The sequence below is a fragment of the Hoplias malabaricus genome, chromosome 12, assembly GCF_029633855.1.
Source record: "Hoplias malabaricus isolate fHopMal1 chromosome 12, fHopMal1.hap1, whole genome shotgun sequence".
In the NCBI taxonomy this organism is placed as follows: Eukaryota; Metazoa; Chordata; class Actinopteri; order Characiformes; family Erythrinidae; genus Hoplias; species Hoplias malabaricus.
The window spans coordinates 36,991,917-37,012,643 of record NC_089811.1 but is presented as its reverse complement, the minus strand read 5'-3'; the positions used below and the strand labels follow the sequence as shown (position 1 = coordinate 37,012,643).

The window sequence follows — 20,727 nt, the reverse complement described above, 5'->3', positions numbered from 1 at the left end:
TCCTCTCCGTGTGCTGCTCTGGAAACCGCTCTAATGTGTTTACGAAGCCCCAGTGTCTGTAAATGGGTAAAAAAACAAAGTGTCTGGGTCCGGTGCTAGGCTTTCTCTCTCTCTGCTCATGGCAGAGAAGCGCCATCTGGAGGTTTTTAGACAACGGAGAGACTCCAAACGCTGAAAAGCATCAACCGAGATGAGGATATTCCTCTATTCGTATTCCATAGGTTGGTAATATTTACTAAGTGTTGCTATTTTGTGTTGCTTAAGGTTTGGTGGTGGTTGTGTCCCAATGAAGATAATTGTTGACTTAATGTGATTATCCAACATACTGCAGTATAAACCTTACAACAGCCAATGCCATAATGCAGGAATTAAATTTCTTCGTTACTGTAATAGATTTGTCACAGCCAGCCATTACTTGGTCACTTGCCTCATTCTGTTGACCGTTGATGTGCTGAGCTGAATACCAAAGGATTGAGTGAATATTCACGACACCCTCTGGCAGTAAAAAGAATTACAGGGGGGGGGGCAACAACGGTCTTTTAAACCTTCTTCCTTGAATTAGTAAGAAATAACATGTTTTGTGACCATCAATAAACACAAGTTAGGAACTCAAACTCCACTGTATTTATTTGTTTGACACTTTCATATCGCTGCTGCTTGCCTTTAATGACTAATAAATGGTATTTATTATGCAAACCTTGCTAAGTGTATTTTATATTCCTGATTTCTTTCCCTCTTTTCTGTTGTTTTCCTGTTTTATCATTTTGTGAACCCCTTAATACTGTGCTGTAGCAGAATACAGACACAAACCTGAAGACTTGACCCACAGATGTTAATGGCGTGGAGTTTGTGTGTCCCTCGTCCGCTGCACATCCAGTTCCCCTCTGACCAACTGCCCTTTTTAGCATCCGCAGCGTTGCATAAACCTACAGTGGCCTGCTAACCTTTAACCCTTTACATAATCAATCTCTCTCTCTCTCTCTCTCTCTCTCTACTTTCTTTTGAATGGTTCATTTTGTCTCTGTCTGGGTAATGTAGAGTGCTATTCCTGACAAGATAACGAGCAAATGCTCATTAGAAACCCCATTTCTGGAAAAGCCAGGAGGTTCTGTATGAGGCAATAAAAATAAAAACCTGGAGATTATTCCCACTAAACTTCATCTGACAGAAATACATAGATGTCTTTGGCGCACTCAGCTTTGGGAGAGACATACATTAAAGTGAAAATGATAGTCTTTACACAATTTTGAAACGTTCCACAATGATCAGAGGAACTGGTAAAAGCTGAGGTTATAAAAGGAGCATCCACCAAAATCTCAGTCTTTGCTTCCAAAGATGTCACATCTCACCATTTTATTTCAATTTTGTGAGAATTTTCCAACTATTCAATAAGAACATCTCTACACCGTTCTTTCAGCATCTGCAGCACATAGTTTTGTGAAAACATTTACAGAATCCAGAGAAATCAGTCCGTTTACGGCAGAGCTGAGACCGCTGCTGAATGTGTGACGTTGGAGATGTTGTGTGATGAACTATTATGCTTCTGTGAAATGTAGCAACAGGGCCCCAGGAGTACTTCAGAAAACAGTCGCTACTTAACACAGTCTGCCACTATGTCAGAAACTGCAATCTAAGACTCTTGGGCAAGGTGAAAGACGAGCCCAAGCTCATCTCGAGAACTGTAGGGAAAAGGAAAAGTGGTATAGCAGTGGTTTTTTGTTTTTTAATTTTGTTGCAGGCATCAGATTCAAAGTTACTTTAATATGTACTACTTTATTAATAAAGCTTCTACACATTCTTATGAATCAACCTAATGGCAGTGATTCACCTGCGTGGATTGTAGAATTTAAAGTTAAGAATTGTCATGAGATAAAAACACATTTGCAGATTCATGTTTTCAGTAACTCAGTTCACTAACAAACACTAATATAGACCTTTTACCTCCCGTCTTTCTGGTGGATCATGCGTGGTGCTGCCTGGGTCATTATCAGTTTGTGAATGCAGGAAAATGCCTGTGAGACACTTTCACTCTCTCACCCCTTTTTCTGTCTCCTTTCTTTAATCTTCAAACATAGTCATGTGTTCTCTGTGCGTGGGCCTATCAGGAGTTGTACCGCTCTGTCTGGAGGTGCTCAGGAGCCAGTCAGCTTTGAGCAGAGCCGATCAGCTGTAATTGAGGAAGTGAGGCTGTTGCTGTAGTGAGGGAGGAGAGTGACTCATCGGCTGCTGGACTAATTTTAGCCACCCGGCGCTGTCAGGAGGCGGCGTGGGCCCATTCTTCGCAGCTCTCAGTCCCATACAGCAACCTCTCCTCAATGAGCTGGTTCATCTGTCATTAAAGATCAGCCTGCTGGCGCTAATGCATCAGAACTAATGGAGAGGGAGAGAGACTGATGTATGGAAGAGAAAATATAGAACCGTGTCCATGTGATGCTCTTAGTTTTGTTTGTTAATATCCGTTTACTTTGAATATTTTTTATATATCATTGTTGTCCAAAGAAAAACATGTCCAAAATGGTAACTCTAGAGGAGGTTAAAAAAAAACACTTAATTTTCAGTGGAAGTCAAAAAGATTTATTTCCAAATAAATTCGGAGCACTTATTTAATTCTTTCTTTCTTTCTCTTTCTTTCTTTCTTTCTCTCTCTTTCTTTAAAGAATCATACATCTAGAAAATGTTTTGGAGAAATCAATCAACCCAACAAATTAAAAAGGGGGGGGGGGGTATGGGACAACACTGGTACTACACTGGTACTGCAATTTGTTCCTGAAACATCAACATTTCAGTCCTCATCCTGCAGTTGATACGTAAACAATGTCCATTTTGTCCATTTCTCTTGACTTTGTTCTTATCATATGTCAACTCTTCTCTGTCCTGTATCTCACTCACTGTTTTCAACCATTCACCTCGTGTTGGTGGGTCTTGTTTGTACCATCGTCTCGTGATGGCTTTTTTATAAGGTACTAAGAACATTTTAACACACATCTGTCTGATCTTAACACACTTTTTCCTGAGAAATTACCCAAGTACATCACCGTACAAGACCTAGGGATATCATAACCCAAAATATTGACTATAACTAAACGGACATGAGAATGTTTACATTTACTGCTCCACATTTTCACCCTCTTTTATTAGAATTCCCTTTAACTCACTGACCTCTTTGAACTCCATGAACCTTAGGTCTATTACAGTAAGTGTACACTTACTGACTGCAGCTCCTCGGGTGTCATGCAACATTTATCGATCCCGTTCTTCACTGGTTTGTTTCTGACCACAGAGCTGCTGCTCTTCAGACATTGTTTGGCTGGTAGATCGGTCCAGGGCAGAAGTGATGTGGACGTTGTATTTTGTGGTGGTGGTGCTGTCTGTGCTGGTGTTACAAGTGACTTGACCGCAGTTGTCCTGGTCTCAGTGTCAATGTTAAGGCCCAAAAAAAGCCTAAAAGACTGCAACGTAATTACTGTACACATGAGTATAATCTAAATGATATTCATTATCTGAAATCCAATTATTTTCTGATTCATCTACTACTACTGCCTCATAGTGGAGTTCTATGTATTATGCATATCAGTCCTGTTACAAACTCTACAAAGATCAGCAGGACACAGCAGAACATAATCGGCCTATTGCCCTGGGAGGGAGATGGTTATCCTTTCCCCATTGTGAGGAAAGAACTGAATGGTTGAATTGGATCTGAAGTGCCAGGCAGTAAAATACATGGAGGCAAACTTCACCTGTGTTTTAAAGAGACATGTGATTGGTGTAGAGATTGAGGAGGGAGGTAAACTGTGCCCGAGAGGTCAGTGAGGTCAAGGAATCCCTTTCTTTAACCCTTGATTTGTTAGCTCCCAGTCTTTCTTTTGTTCTATCTCTTTAGTATTGTCAGTGTCCCATCAGTGGGATTCTGTTGTGGTCAGCAGCTGACAAATCACAAGGTCGGGAGAGGGCGGAGGGGTCAGACTGTGCCGTGACCGTTAGGGTTGCCAGGGTATCTAAGAGACGTGGGAGAAAGCTCATAGTGTGTGGGGGTTTCTCTTGTGCATAGTCTGTTTTGACTGTAGCTGCTACAATTAGTGGCAGAAACTGTGTGTGTATATATAAAAAAAACGTGTTAATTAAAATATCTTTCAGTGTATTTATTGATGCTGCATTTAATTTGTGACAGGTCTTTTCTTACTGATAGAGTATGCTTTCAGCTACATATAAAAATCCTAGCCTCTACATTAAGAACTGAACCTCATCTAAAACAAAGGGACAAAATAGTATAGTTCTGAATTAATGTACAGTAGTTCATTATGAAGTAGCTATGAACATTACATTGAATTAATCCCAACTTTTAAAGCCATCTGTGGAAACCTTGTTTAAAATTTGATGTAATTAATATGTAGTTTGTTTTCACTGTGGCATCAAAGATGGCCTTTCTTCCTTTAAAAGGAAAGCTGGATTGAGCTGGATCCAAATGTCAATAACTAGATCATGTGGGTCATTCTTAAGCTTAGGAAGGAAAAATGATGCTAAAGAATAAGAAGTGACATCACATGCAGACTATTAGCAGCCCAGTAGACAACAACCTCCAGCCCGCCCAAGCCTGGTGCCTTTAAATGGCCTGTGAGGATGTGACATCTGTGTCTAAACATTCGTGTTATGTAAAGATGGTGGGGGTGATGCTCCGTCTCCCTCAGGGGAGAGGCCTACACAATGCGTACCAGTCAACAACCGCAGTGACTTCATGTCGGAAAAAGGCCTGTTTTTGTGCTGCTGTCATGGCAAGCTACATTCTGAGCCACAGGCAAGTCATTCAGGGGTGAAAAGGCACAGATGTATAGAAAGCAAGCTTACTCCATGAACATGATGGAAGACTCACAAAACGTGTGTGTATACATACATTACATTAAATTCCCTGTTAGGAGTAAAATATAAATGTGTGTGTATTCAATCCATCACTAAATCATTAAAAATGACGATGCACATGAGCTGTGCATGAACTCAGACCACAGAAGAGTACTTCATTTTGCTGCTGTTGGAGTCCATTCTGTTCATTTTTAAACCATATAAAATATCAGTGGATTTATTAAGAGTGATATCATACCTTTTTTAGTTTTTTTTTTTGCATTTGGAACAGGAAACTAATCCCTGTGATTAGTTGTGAATGAGGTTTGTTTAATATTTTTAACTTTAATTTTTTAAGGACATGATGCAAAGTGAAACAGTTACGCTGACCTTACACCACAAGACTTTTCAAGTGATTTCACTGTCACAGGCACATTTTCAGTGTCAGAATAAAGGCGCTGTGGTGTGCTCCCGACGGCTCAGACTTCGGCGATGGTTTGATGGGAGAACTATTGTCTGTTTTTTCTTGTTTTAATATTCACATTAAATCATTGGATAATGTTGGAATTGATGCTGTGATATGTCAGATGTTAACGTACATCAGTTCAAACCTCCAAAATATTTTGAATCAACATCTATTCCAGTTTTGCAGTGTGCCACTGTGTTAGATACACATTAGAGACTATTGTGCTTTGGTGGAAGAATGCTCTTGTGTCCTGTAACTGTTAATCAGACTGTTCCCTCTCCTCTCTCCCTACAGAAGGATGAAGTGTATCTGAACCTGGTGTTGGACTATGTCCCTGAGACTGTGTACAGAGTAGCCAGACACTACAGCAGAGCCAAACAAACCTTGCCAATGGTTTATGTTAAGGTGTGTATGAGCCCCTCTGCTCTTCTACCAAGTGTGTGTGGCCTATATCACTTCTTTCCTTCTGTGCAATCCTGCATTACCATTCTTCGGCCCGCTGTGATGACATCACTCCTTTGTGTGCAGCTATATCCTTCCTGCTGCGACCAGGATGTGGCGCTAACAAAGACACACAGAAATGACTGGCAGGAAACTTTGTAGGCTTAGCCATGGCACATTATTGTTATAGTGAGATGTTGCACATGGAATCAGACTGGACTGCACACCCCTACTTGTATTGCTATTTTTAGGAAGGCCTATGTCTGTTGTGTTCTTCATATTACTTTGACTGTAGCTTAACGTCTACTACTCTCAGTAACCTAAAGGACATTTGTAAGTTGGTGCCATCTAAAGGTTGTAAGATAAAGACAGCAAATTATAACCTGCTTCGTTGCTTGGTCTCTTTGCTGCAGTTATACATGTACCAACTCTTCAGGAGTCTGGCCTACATCCATTCCTTTGGAATCTGCCATCGGGACATCAAACCACAGAACCTGCTGCTGGACCCTGAAACAGCCGTCCTCAAGCTCTGCGACTTTGGCAGGTGTGTGTCTAGAGCTTCAATCAGACCTCATCATCCGTCTGTAGCCCAATGAGGAACTGCCTCAAGCAAAAATGAAGCCAACCACAACCCACAGGAAACCATATCTAACAACAATGTTTACTGCTGATGATAGCGGTCATGAAGGCATTGATTAACAGAGGGGATAGGTCTGTGATCAATGAATTAATAGGAATGTTTGTAAGGCTCGTGTGGATTATTTTTTTATGGTGAAAAATCCCCGTTCCTCGCCGTAATGACATGAGACACTCGGACGTTTCAGAATTGGAAAATATTTAAAATAATAAAGAAGACGAAAGCAGTGGTAAATTTAGACTCAAAACATTTTATTTTTCACATTTTAGTTTTAATATAACTACAATTTAACAAATAGATATTTAACACATCAAAATGGCACCTTTTAGTATTTATTAAAATTGCTGCTATAAACTGTCATGGCATAGATGGTATGTGATTTGTTTATGAAGTGGCATTACCTCAGGGGTGGCTTGGGAACGCCCTCAATAACCTGTATAACTTTCTATGGGATATGGGAGCAGGAGACCCACCAGAGTGATTCTGTTAACACCCTGATGCCTGACACAGAGCTTCACCTGGGCTCTTGGGGTTGCTAACTGGTCCCTAGTGGACTGGTAACATGGGGTGTACCTATAGTTTCAGGTACGATGGTAGAATTAGTAACTGGTGCAGATCTTATGAAGCCATGGGCCCCTCAGGCACTCTGGTGGATCTTCTGTTCCCATATACTATGGAAGCTAAAGAATGCTGCACTGACCTGCAGGATATGCTTGAAGGGATAGCACACCGGCCAGTGTTCCACCTCCCTCACAATATGGCCGTTCCAAAGCTGTGCCCTGAGGTAATACTACCACACAGTCAGTCCCATGAAGTTTGACATGTCAGTGTAATTTAGCAATAGGAAACAAGCTAATTGTGTATAATGAACTCATTCTCCAGTATGTGCAAGTAAATTATTGTCTACAACTGGCATATGTTAATAGACATTGTTAAAAGCTGTGAAGATTATCATGCTACAGACGCTGACGGTGCATTGCACAAGCCCACAGCCTTGGGAGGATATCCCTAGGGGCATCTTTTTTGAGCTACCACTGATGCAATGCACCTTACCAGATTAACCCTCTGGAGGATAATGCAGACTGCCCAGATCTGTCACCTTAGCTAACAGATGCTTGTGGTAGTTAGCACCAGAGCTGGACCGCCCTATACGCTCACTACGCACGCAGCCCCGGGCCCCGCAAATTAACAATTGCCCCCTTGTATCATTAGAAGTTGAAACGAAACTATCCTTCAGGACACTGGCGTAGGACCCGTGGGGGGAGGGACGTGTCCCTCGCAAATTTGGAAACAGCTGCGTTTGTCCCCCCCCCTAAAAATTATACCACTGAGAGAAAAAATACTGTCGCTTATTTTCGCAAACTTTTATGTTGAAAGTACGCCACCCTGATTAACGCGTTTTGAGTCGGAGAAGGTGGGTTTTCAGCCTTCATTAAGGCCCCTGTTAAAATATAAAGCTGCTCCGATCATCAGCTTCACCTCCGCTTCACCGTCAGAGTCTGGTTTATAAAGTTAGTGTTGACCAGCTCTGGGCTGAGGTCAGTGACGAGAGCACAACAGATAACAGTGAGGGATAATTACAGTTATAAAAGAGGCTTGTATTTAACTGTTAGGGAAACGGAGGAGGATCTGAGAGTTAGTGAATGTTAATATCAGCTGTGTTCAGGTCGTGAGAAAGAGCTCTAAACAAGCAGCAGGTTAGTCTCCGGCCGTGTCCCGAACTGCACACTGCTGCGCCGAATAGTGTGAAAATACCACCCTCAGCAGTGCTCTCTGTAGTGTAATATGTAAAGCTCCATAGTGAGTGGTTTGGAACACAGCCTCACTCTCTAACGTTACTCAAATGCTCTTCCACATCATTATAAATGCAGTATTTTATTGCCTTATCTACAGCAATCAGCTTATAGCTAATATTTTGGGAATGGGGTGCGTTTTGTCCGTCTCCAATATCAAACTCTCTCATACGCCCTTGCTACAGGGGGGAAAAAGACTCATGAGACTGAGCTGTGGGAACAGCAGACAGGGAAGCCTCTGACTGTTCTTCTCAAGGAGGGTTTGTTAATAAATAATAGTCTAGGAGATATGTATTTAGAGGTGGCTTGCACTGCGCAGCTGCTCTTCACGATCTTAAAAGCCTCTCAGTGCTACAGCACCATGAACCAAATTAGAAGGTGAAAAGTGAACATGTATCGATGATTATATGGTCTGGTACTCGTTTAAACTTCCCCAAACACACAAGTACACAATAAAATTCTTTACTATTCCATTCCACCTTAAACAAATGACATAATCATTTCCAAGTGCCAAGTTGAGTTCTTCGCAGATTCAGTTCCACCTTAAATGCTGCCGCAATATTCACTCAATTCACTCACGAAAACATCAAATACGCCAGTGTTAAACGTCATAGAGTGAAGCAGTTACAGGCTCCTGGACAGAACTACTGCATCATTTAAGGAGACACAGAGCTGCAGGCTGGAGAATAAACAGCTACTTTTGCTTCTTTTTCTTCTGTTCCACCTTAAGTTTTTTATATAAATATCATTTGTTTACACCTCATTGTGTTCTGTATGTGGCTGTTAATGTTTAAGCCAAAAAAGGAGGGAGTGCACTAGTGGAGGGTCAGGTGCAAGACAATCTTTCTCTTAACGCTGTATACAGATATAGCTCATTAAAAATATTTTGAGCACTTGGCTGAATTTAGATTACAGTGCTACAGGACTCCTCAATACAAACCAGCTGGTCTGGATCTAAATGGTATCTGTAATAATCTCAGCTTCTCTGACATTGTCAAACATCCAGGGAATATCTGCAGATCAGCAAATGTTCGTTATTGGAACAGAGCCCATTAAAGATAGTCTGGGACAGTAAGTGTAAAAAAATTAAAATAAGGTATAGTTTAAATCCCTCTGAAGTCTGGGAACTGAGTGTTGTAAAATTAAGTCCTGGCCTGGGCCTGGTACTGCATCATCAGTGATTGCACTTCAGGGCCAGCCTTATTGTGTGTGCAATACAGACTTTAAGAACTTATGAAGGTTTAAATCTTTTCAGTCACAAGTGTTTATTCTGCATTACATTACATTACCCAAAGTGGAAAATCCCTCATGTAAGATTTTGTCGTGCTGCAGAACCTTTACCCAGCCGTGAGGTCTCCTAGAAGTTTGGCTAATTGTTAATACTATGACCTTTTGATGCAGTCGTTCAAAGTTAGTGTTGTGTTGGCTCTGAGTTCTGACGTATTATTTAGATTTATGGGATTTACGATCATTTAACTGTCCACTAAAAGCTATTTTCTCCTTCATTCAGTGCTAAGCAGTTGGTTCGTGGAGAGCCGAATGTGTCCTATATCTGCTCACGGTACTACAGAGCTCCTGAACTCATCTTTGGAGCCACCGATTACACCTCGAGCATAGGTATGATACAGTTACATTCCATAAAAATGCACATCCAAATTTGATAGTAGTCTATATGGAAAGTAATGTGTTATTATTTGTCATTGGACAACGTACAGCGAACTGTGTCTTCCTCATTTAACCAGTCTGTGGCCGTACACACACACACACACACACACACTAGTGCCCTGTGAACACACACCCAGAGCGGCGGGCAGCCATCCCGGCACCCGGGGAGCATTTGGGGGTTCCAAGGGCCCTTCAGCCATGGCTGTTCCCGCCGGTCCAGGGGATCGAACCAGCAACCTTCTGGTACAAAGCCAGGTCTCTAACCATTAGCCCAAGGCTGCTCTCTATATACAGGGCAGATATTCTAAATGGCAAAAGGCACATCCTGTTGGAGTATGGTATGATACAGATAAATTACATTTTAGATTTTCCCTCCTATGGCAGAGAAACTAGCTCAACATGTACAAGAGCGTATTTCCAGTGGTTTGCATTAGCAAAGCTGCTGTATAAGCATTTACCCTTAAAAGGGCCGTAAGAAAGATCCAAAACCAGATGAAGTGCATCATGACAAATAAGAGACATTTGGCTAATTATTATTCAAAGACATTAGGTACAGATTTAACAACGTATTCAAATACATTTCAGTGAAAGTTTGCCATGTTATTTACAGGACCAAACGTTAATGGAAAAATTATTGTCCACTTCTGATTGCACGTTCGTAACCGTTAGTAAATTAGATGCTAAGTTACATGCACAGTTTTAACCACACACAATTTCAGTTACTCTATAATTCTTAAAAGTGTGTGTGTGTGTGTGTGTGTAAAGAGCTTGTGATCTTTATCCACAAAAGAAGTGTGTGGCGTGTGGTTGATTTGATTAGCCACACTCCCTGCCTCACCCTGTGCTCCTCTCTCTGACCTTTGACCCTCTTTTCTCTCCAGACGTGTGGTCGGCAGGCTGTGTGCTGGCTGAACTGTTGCTAGGGCAACCGATTTTCCCCGGCGACAGCGGAGTGGATCAGCTGGTCGAGATCATCAAGGTACAGGCGCGTCTAGTGCGTGTGTGTGTTCATTCAGAAAAGCTCATTCTCGTCTGAGACGGACGCTACCAGAATATCACAAGTATCTGGTTTTAAAGCGAGTCTTAGACTTAAACCTGATTTAGACTCATTCCTCCTCCTTGGCTCAAATGTAGTGGACCAGTCAGCAGATTGCTGCTTTAATTTTGTGTTTAGATTTTGTTTTATTTTTTGTAGCTGGATCTTTTAGATTAATGTAGCTGACGTGTGTGTGTTTTTGTGATTTTTGAATTTTTGAAATTGTGATTCCTTTTTTTTTTTTCCCATCCACTGATTGCTTTAAAAAACATCCCCTCCGTATTAAAATGATTTTGTGATTTTTTTTTTTTTTCTTAGTGGAAATTTGCTTAAAGCTGTTTTTGTTCCAGTTCAGATGTAATTTGACTATTAATACTTTATAATAATCTCATAACATTTTCACATCATTCTGCAATATACTATAAATATGACTCTGTGCTCGTATTAACACACATTTAACACTCGACTCCTTCACACCTTAACTCTTAGCTTTGCTGTTTCTTCGTATTATTTTTATTCCCTTGTTTAATGTCTCTCTCTCTTTCTCTTTCTCTCTCTCTCCCTCTCTTTCTCTCTCTCTGTCGGTCTCTCTGTCTCTGTCTCTCTCTCTGTCTCTCTCTCTCTCTCTGTCTCTCTCTCTGTCTCTCTCTCTCTCAGGTTCTGGGCACACCCACTCGTGAGCAGATTAGGGAGATGAACCCCAACTACACAGAGTTTAAGTTTCCTCAGATAAAGGCCCACCCATGGACTAAGGTGAGTCAACAGGTACAGGAAAATCCGTTTTTCTTCTTTCTGCTTCATTGAATGCCACTACCACCACACTGCTCCACTCGGCTTGTTTCACTGTCTCCATTCATTTTGCTCCTCTTCCACTCACTGCCCTGACTGAGTAGGTTTATTTGGTTTGACACTTTGTCTGAACCTTGCTGACCACTCACTAGGGCAGACCACAGTGGACTGTGTACTAATTATGCCACTTTCACACATGCGCAGTGATCCAGAAATGTTCCTGAGTTCACCCGGAGGAGATGTATGTGTGAATGCGACCACCCACAACATTCATTATGGACATTACCTGGACTTTATCCTGGTACAGCCCTAGTTCAGACTCCAGACACACTCTGAGTCAATGCATGTGAGAACCATGCGGAACATTTTCTGGCGTTTCTCCTGAATGCTCTGCACCAGGGCGCCGCTCCACGCCTAAAGCACGTTTCAATTCCCACTGCGAGAGCACATCTGACTCGGAAAATCTCCCGCTGTGAGCTGCCCGTGTGAAAAGCCACTCCGGTACATCTCTGGATCTCATAATCCAGACTTTCTCTAGAAATTCTCTGGAGTTCATGTGTGAAAGAAGCATCTGTCTCATCTGCACCATTCTGATAACAAGACTCACAATCCGTTTTACACCACTGCACCACTTCATGGTTTTTCAGTCCAGTTTTATTTAAATGTTATAAATGCTTTCTTCCATCAGGAGATAATCCTGATTCATTCCTAAAAACACTGGGTTGAATTAAAGTAGTCGTGTGGTTTTTAGTTGTAGTTAGTAATTTAGTTTACACTCTGTTTGTACGTTAGAAGGCTGCTGTTCAGATCCAACAACTTACTAAGGTTAGGTACTGTAGGGTGATTAGTACTGTATCACAAACCCCACTCTTAACTAATCCCAGAGGTATTCAATGGACTTCCAGCTGTTTGAGAGAATCCCATTCTTTTGTCATTGCTTCTCTATGGAGATGACCCTCTCTGTTAGACACTAGTGTCAGCATTGGCTTTACCTTAAAGGAGGATTAAGGATGTTCTGTATTGGGCCGCGTAGTGTGTGTCTGATATGGAAAGGGTCCTCTTTTGGTGAACAGACATTTAAAATGGTTAACAAACATAGATTAAAGGATTAAGTAGAAACTTTATTCTTTCATCTTCACTTAGTCCTCTATTTAGTGAATGTAGAAAACTAACACGGGCTTTCAATGCTCTAAAGGATAATATTTTAATGATTCAGTGCTGGAAACCTACTAGTTTATCAGTGCCGTGTTCTCTCTCTCTCTCTCTCTCATATTCATATATATATAAAAAGAGTCTGAGGTATCGGAGTTCATCTTGGTTCATTGTACTTCTTGTTGCTGGGAGCTGCCTGATGCCCCCTGGTGGTTACAGTCTGTTTTAATCTCCTGCTTTCTTTTTTCTCTTTCTTTCTCTGTTTGTTATTTTCTCGTCTAACACTGAGGCAAGAAGTTAACTTTATATGTGATTGAAATTTGAACACGACAAGGTCCCCATTCTCAATGCCAGGCCTCTAATAGACATTTATAAACCCCCGTCATGTGACAGTGGACAGGACTGAGCACTGAAGATATTACTGAACTACTACAGAGTGATAACACCTGCATTTTATATTTGAAAATGAACAGCGAGACACATTCTTTCAGAACAATATGAAGTGAATAAGGCATTAGAAGAAAAACCTTCTCAATTTGGGGTTATTTTCTCTTGCCACTCACTCAAACTGTGCCTTGGATGAATGCATTAGTGTCCACTGAGGAAAATACTGCAAATGTGGCATTAGGCCAGTAGTGTACCCCCCATATTTTAAAAATGTTTTAACCCGATCTCTCTTTATGATTTACTTCTTAAATATAAAGCTATAAATGACTCAAACAGCAGGAGGCAGCAGCTCAGTTTCAGGAATCTCAAATAGGTGGGGAGCAGGTTAGTCTTGATTACAATAAATGGACCCACAATGCTGTACAAGACTTGGATAAAGTAGAAGAAAAGCTTGTGCCTTGTTTGCCTCGTGTCATTTATTGAGGATTTGTTGGAGCTTGTCTGTTTTGAGCGCTCAGGTACTGTACCCACTTGTTTGTTTGTTTGCTGATCTCTGGGCTGGTTGGTTGGCTGAATGTCTCCTGTGTCGTGACTGGTTGAATGACTGTGTCCTCTGTGCTGATTGGGTTACAGGTGTTCAGGCCTCGCACGCCCCCTGAAGCCATTGCTCTGTGCTCTCGGCTGCTGGAGTACACCCCCACTGCCCGCCTCACTCCCCTCGAGGCCTGCGCTCACTCCTTCTTCGATGAACTGCGAGACCCCAACATTAAGCTCCCTAACGGCCGAGAGAAACCGTCACTATTCAACTTCACCACTCAAGGTCACAGCTGTTTGTCATTCAGAGAATCTGGTTGATTATTTGTTTCATAATAAAACACAAGAAAATAAACACATTCGTTTACAGGGAATGAACTTAAAGCATTTTTCTCATTTTAGTACGTTTTTTTTGTGTAGAGCTGAGGTTAAATATTAGAACCTTTAAAAAGTACAGCTTCAAAATAATTGTGATGCTCCACTGACCTGTGAAAGTGCTACTATAGGCTCAGCACTGCTGGAACTGCACTCTGTAAATCTGTAGAGTAGGAAACCACCCGCACTCCCATCCCCTTCCCATTTATTTCAGTGCAGCTCTGTAACAGTGGATGGGTCAAAAATACCCAAATCTCAGTGTTCCTTTAAAGTGAAACTAACATAAATCATAAATTTAAAAAAATTGTATTTCACAGATGAAAACAAATGAGCAAAATGTTTTGAACTCTAATAAAAAAATAATAATAAAAGCTGTAATAAATCAGAGAAGACTGGTGCTAAATCTCCTAATTATCTGACAAACCTGACATTGGCGACACATTGTTTTGCAAAATGGGGAGCTTCCCCAAAGTTATTGAAAACACTGGATGACGACTTTAGTCCAGGAGAAGTTGGGCGCTCCACTGGTGTACGTTCTAGAATTTAGCATCTTTACATTGTGACTAAATCGTTCTTCAGAAAATGCAGCTTCTGAGACCGTTACAGCGGAATCTGCAGCTGGAATTGCCTCCCAAATCAGTGAAAGAGGCAAGGCTCTGTCTCAGAATAGTGTTTTGATCACTGACTGAATTTGGACTGAAGCTGTACTCCACAAAAACTCATCAGCAGAAGGAATAAAAAGGGACGGTGGTTTCCTGCTGAAGTTTTGAAGCAGTGACCTTCCTTTAGAACTTGTTTTTTCTGCTGCAGTGTTTACTTTTTAAAATATCATCGATGTCCAATCAAAAACGTTTTTGTCCATTTTTATTTTACTACAAAACTGGAACACAGCACCTGTCCTTTACACTTTGTGAAGATTTTGTGACGAAGGGATCAATAGAAAAAGTCTAAAATTACATTAACTTTAATTGAAATATAAGAGGTTTTTTCTTTTCCTGTGATGTTGCGCATGCTTTTGATTGGACAACGACGACATGCTCCACCTTCATTCGTTCTGTTCATGTTAAGAGAACTTTAAACTGGGACGAGAAGTGAGTTAAATATGTAGGAAATTATACGTTTTATTAACATTCAGTACTGACAGATTTGTTCTGCTTTCTGCAAAGGAGTTTACACTGTGCTTTTTTTCTTCACTGATGAAAACTCAGGGTTAAAAATGTTTTTCCTGCGTTTCTCTTACAGAATTGTCCAGTAACCCCTCCCTCGCAAACATCTTGATTCCGGCTCATGCACGTAATCAGGCCGGAGCCTCCACCCCCACCAATGCCTCCTCCACCACAGGTTAACCTCCTCCACCTGCTCATCACCACAGACAGATGTCTGGATTCACTAGGTCTTGAGCTGTATTCTGTTGCACCACAAGGTTTCAGCACCTGTTCCTTTAAAAGAGCCTCTGTTGAATCCAAATTTGAGTTTTTAGGAGTGAGGAGTAGAAACATTGAACATGTTCTTGTCACTCTAGTTGTTGTTTTGCTAATTTCAACCTCCTTTAGCGTTCTGATACAGACGCAGGTCCAGACTCTGATCTAAGGCACAGCTGCGTAAAACCAAACACCAAAATCAGAACGTATTGTTTTATTTATGTTTATATGCAAATGCTAATGCACTCAAGTTTTTTTTTTTTCACAATATCTGACCTTAATTCTGCAATGGCCATTTCTGAATAAGGAGCCAGTTTCCGTCTCATGCTCCCACTGTGATCTGGCACAATGTGTAAGACTTCTTTGGTGATCTGTTGAGACCCCCCCCCCGCTGGAGCTTTTGAAAAACGTTGATGAATTAATTTATAAGAAAATGGAGCGTGTATTTACCAGTGTGTGTTTCAAGTTTCTGCACAAGTGTTACACTAAAGGTTGTCTCTCTTTGGTGTCTAGATGGCAACAGTGGAGATCGTTGTCAGACCACCACAGCAGCCTCTGCCTCTGCCTCAAATGCCTCTACCTGAGTGTCCCCAGCCACTCACATCCAGCACAGCCCTCCAGGCCCATGCCCCCTGCTCTACAGATGAATTGGGCAGGGTTTGAATCATCGTAACCACTTACTCAAGACTGCAAGAGCCAACCCTTATTTAAGTGTGTTCTGACACTGTCCAAAAAAAAAAAGAGTTCACCAGTGAAGATGAAGGCAGCTCTCTTTCCCGTCTGTGAGTAGAGAGAGGTAGCTGAGGAAAGTGACAGAGAGCAGAGAGCAAGGTACTACGGGGGTAGAGCTTGCAGCATCAAACCTGTTATTTTCAAATCTCTCGTTCACAATAGAGAGTCTGTTAATGGAAGCAGTCCGGTAGCCAAATCCATCATCTTCCGCATCCCTCTCTCTTTCTCTCTCTCTCTCTGTTCTCTCTCTCTCTCTCTGAGGCTGTATCATACATGTTCTGTTCTCCTCCTCTTTTTCTCTCTCATCCCCCTCACCCTGCCCCCTTCAGGCAAAGTCCTGTAGTGCATGGCTTGAATTTGGTTGGGAGCATTCAGTAATATTTAAAGTAAAGAAATAAAAACAAGAGTAAAGTCATAGAAATGTATTTAATCAAAAAATCACTGCGTGAAGCAAGCGGCTCCTGATTCAGCGAACACCCGAAAAACAAAAAAGAAAATGCTCAGCGTGGTCTGAAGTTTTATTTGTGAGTTTTAAATCAAAACATATAAAGTTTTATGGCTGATTTTGTTTTATATGAAAAAGCAGAAGGTTAGTAGGGTCTCGGTGGGGAGGAGCTTGATCGATGAAGGAGACCTAAGCCTATGTCTCAGTTTTCTGTGTTCTTGTATTATATACATATATAAATACACACACAGTTTATATATTACTTTGCATTATGTAAAATAAAAACTATATATAAATATATAGGAATACAGTATACAGATATATATCTAACGTTCTTTGGTTCAGATATCATCAAAATCCAGAGGTGTTTTTATGTGGTGGCTGACTGGCTGCTGACTCATTGCTTTGTGTGTGTGTGTGTATACACACACACACACACAATATACACACACTTTTTTTTATTCACTCACCCACGGAGCAGAGGGTAGAGTAGTTTTGATTTTTATTTTTATTTTTAATTTTTTTAAAGAGTAGATAAAGTTCTAGACCTTGTTTGTTTTATCTGTTATTTATTGTCTCCTCTGTGTCAGTAGTCCTCAGGTTCGTGCTTGGCCTCTTTTCTGGTCACACCGTGTTTTGAGTCACGTCAAAAAAAACAAAGAAAATGTTTTTGCACTTTTAAAAAAAAAAATCGAATATAAAAATAAATAATTTTGAATGCAGAACTTCAGCGTTCTCTAGACTCTGGCGTAATCAGTGAATAAATGATGAGCGATAGCTGAGGCGATACATAATCGATGTCCAGTTAAAGACTTTGCCGACTGTCAGCGATGACGGAGAATGCTTTTTCATGGGTATCTTCTGTTTTTCGAAGATTCAAGACGAATCATAGGAGCTGTTGTAACCACTACTCCCACTACCTTCTCCCATCCCCTTCTCCTCTTTCTCAGCCTCTTACGTTTGTGGAAAAGCTGTTGTTTTATATATGTTTCAGTTTTCAGAACGTCTTCACACACAAGTTTAAACCTTAATACGACGTAAAGGAAAAAGACAAAGCGGCAAATGTTGTAAATACAGTGCAGCACAGTTGCTCCTCGCCAAATTCCAGCTTCTTTTCCTTTTTTTTTTTTTTTTTTTTTTTTTAAATTTATTTTTGTTTTATTATATAGTTTTTTTTATATAGTTTAGTTTTATTTTTGGGTTTTATTTTATTTTATTTGTGTTTTCATGGTATGTACATAAGCTGACCTGAGAACTGTTATCGAGCAAAAACAAAGATGAGGGTGTTTAAAGAATTAATCATTAATTAAAAAAAAAATAAATAAAAAAATAAAAAAAACAGCTGAAAGATTTAAAAGATCAGGGCAGTTTCCCGTTTGTTGGATGCTGTAGATGAGGAGCTATCTCCAGCCATAGTTCAATCTTCTCTGTACAGTAGGTGCCAGCTCTATTATTGTAACAATAAGTAGTAACTGTATAGTGTATCTATAGTTTGGAGTGCCTTTGCTTCCATACACCTCCTGCCCCAAGTCACCCTTTACTCACACAGTACTGTAACCACCCCCCACCTTGAGTGACCCCTCTGCAGCTGCTGACTGGTCAGTTCAAAAAGCCACCGCAGATATTACACTGCACCAAAATGTTCTTCTAAATATGTAAATATACAGTATTCCCATAGGTCAGAGTTGTCACTTTTGCTAATACTTTACTGACTGCGTGACCCTGACATCACCGTGTCATAACCATGTCACAGCGGTCTGTTCAGTTATTACAGTTTAGTTAGTAATAGTGAAAACACATGACTTAAGGTTGATGTCGTCAGGTGACTACAGGAACAAATATTAGCATGAGATGTATCTGACGTGACATCAGACGTTTACGATTAGTCATGGGTAAAGATAGGCACCGCTGTGAAAATACACACCCCTCATCAGAAGAGGACTTTAAATTTAAACGTGTATTTTTTTGCCTGATGTTAATTTGTGCAAAAGTTACCAACAAATTCACATTTTTCATGTTTTATTTCCACTCCACACTGAAAATGATCAAAGGCTATCATTTATTTTCAGTGTAAAAGGCGTCTGAGCCACAGTTTGAACCAGTGACAACGATGTTACAAACGGCTTAATAATATTTTGTTTATGAAGACGATTATTAACTCTGTTCCCAAAAAAAACAAGGTTCTGACACGGTTCTGTTAACGGCAGTCAGCTGGGTTCCTGTAGTGTGTTATTCGTCTGATCGGGTTTGTGTCCGTTGGTGGAAAACAGCATGAAATATGCCGAGTTCACACCAGTGTTTCTTAGTGTGAATGTAGTGGACGCTCTGGACTCAACTCATTAGCTTTTGTTCTCTGTTCACTGTTAAGTGCAGCTTCTGTTCTGCTGAAGAACACTTGGTGACATTAAATAAATGATTGCTACACCTCCATATTGTGTATATTGAGAGGTTAGATTGGTTTTAAGAATCTAATATACATTAGGTTTAGGTAGAGAGCACCCAATGCAATAATAAACTTGATTTTAATTTCTGCTGCATCTTATTTGTAAAGAACAACACATTTTAATGTACTTTTATGACATTGTGTATGATTTGATCCAGTTCTGGCACTGGTCTGACTTCCTGATTTAGAGATCAGACTAAGGTTTTCTTTACGCCTTTTAATGAAGTTGTTTGTGAAGGAGACGTGGGCAGACGATAACAAGGAACCGCCCCCAAGCATCCATTTTTATTTTCATCCCTTGGGCAATAATGTCTTTGTGTGTTTCTGCACTGACCACTGCAGCGTCCTGCCATAAGCAGAGCTCAGGGGCGTCACGTAGCACCTCCCGGTCCTTTATTCCTTCGCCTGTGTGTAATGCTTGCTTGTAAGATTTGCGTTCATAGATGTGTTACTTTCCACGGACGGTGTGACCACTTCTTGTGACTAGAGTTTAAAAAAAAAACACATGTAAAGACACAAAAAACTATACAAAGACTCAGTTATAAACAGACATCACATGATGTACATTGTTGGGGGTAAAAAAAAATATCTTGGTTTAAAACAAAAAGGAAAAAAAAATGCAACAAAAATACAACCTGTAAAACATTACTTACTTGAATGCCACTGTTTGTGACTGAAATTTTTATTTTATTTGAAATATATCTTTTTTTTGTTTGTTTGTTTTTTCTTTTTTTCCCCTCCTGTGAAGGTATGCTAAATGTTTCCTTTCCTTGTAAATATGTCTGTTTTGGTCCTTGGTGTGACTCGGATTCAGAGAATAGTTACCTGGTACTGTAATTTGCATTAAATAAAGAGTAGGAAATAGCCTGGAAATGAACCGGTTCTTTGAGTATTTCTCATCTATAACACGACTTTGGATGTGCCGCTGCACGGTGAGTGAAAACACAGGTCTGTCTCATTCTTCCCGAAGTGTCCATTCACACTTTTTTTTTTTTAAACTCCTGAGATGCTGACACAGGTGTTCAGTGGCTAACAGACATTGCCTCTAACTCTTTATAACACCACCCCACTATTGGAGTTCTGTCCAGTCCCTTGGTCTATGTCCAGCATCAGTTCCTGACCACAGTAATGTTCTTGTGGTTGAATGCAGTCAATTCCTCACAGCAGTGTTAAAGCATCTAATCTAGTGTTTCTCAATCCTCCTGCGCTTCACATTTTACAGATTCCTCTGCTCCCAAAACATGTGATTTAATGAGCTCCTCCTGAGGTTGGAGAACCACTGATGCGTGTTCTAAAGAATTCATAAAAGAGCCAAAGGTATTTCAGCAAAAGTGGAATACACCCCCTTTTAATAACGTTGATACCATTTCAGGAAGAAAATTGTGTCATGACTGATTTTTGAAATGTGTTTGTACTAATTTCAACAAGAAGAATTAAACATTGGGCTTGAGTTTCCAGTCCGCGGAGAAATCTTTTTGCAATGTCTCTGTTCTAAAGCCGGACCTGCAGTTCCTCCATTTTGAAATGAATCTCCTGCATTATTCAGCCTTGACTTAAAGGAACACTAGTATTTTTACA

The 20,727-nt window shown here is 40.6% G+C and overlaps 1 protein-coding gene across 2 annotated transcripts in view; it reads left to right on the top strand.

Moving 5' to 3' along the window:
- The window catches only part of gsk3ba (glycogen synthase kinase 3 beta, genome duplicate a), a 51,908-nt gene extending 32,062 nt beyond the window's left edge, over positions 1 to 19,846 (top strand). Inside the window, exons 4-11 of one of the 2 annotated variants that reach the window (XM_066686187.1) lie at positions 5,594 to 5,704; positions 6,154 to 6,284; positions 9,681 to 9,787; positions 10,717 to 10,814; positions 11,529 to 11,624; positions 13,833 to 14,019; positions 15,351 to 15,449; positions 16,043 to 19,846. In XM_066686187.1, the coding sequence (XP_066542284.1) occupies positions 5,594 to 5,704; positions 6,154 to 6,284; positions 9,681 to 9,787; positions 10,717 to 10,814; positions 11,529 to 11,624; positions 13,833 to 14,019; positions 15,351 to 15,449; positions 16,043 to 16,113 (900 nt within the window). In that variant the 3' untranslated portion in view covers positions 16,114 to 19,846. Of the gene's footprint in view, positions 1 to 5,593; positions 5,705 to 6,153; positions 6,285 to 9,680; positions 9,788 to 10,716; positions 10,815 to 11,528; positions 11,637 to 13,832; positions 14,020 to 15,350; positions 15,450 to 16,042 lie in introns of both variants that reach the window. The other variant, XM_066686186.1, reaches the window with a different exon arrangement.
- Positions 19,847 to 20,727: the final 881 nt, after the last annotated feature.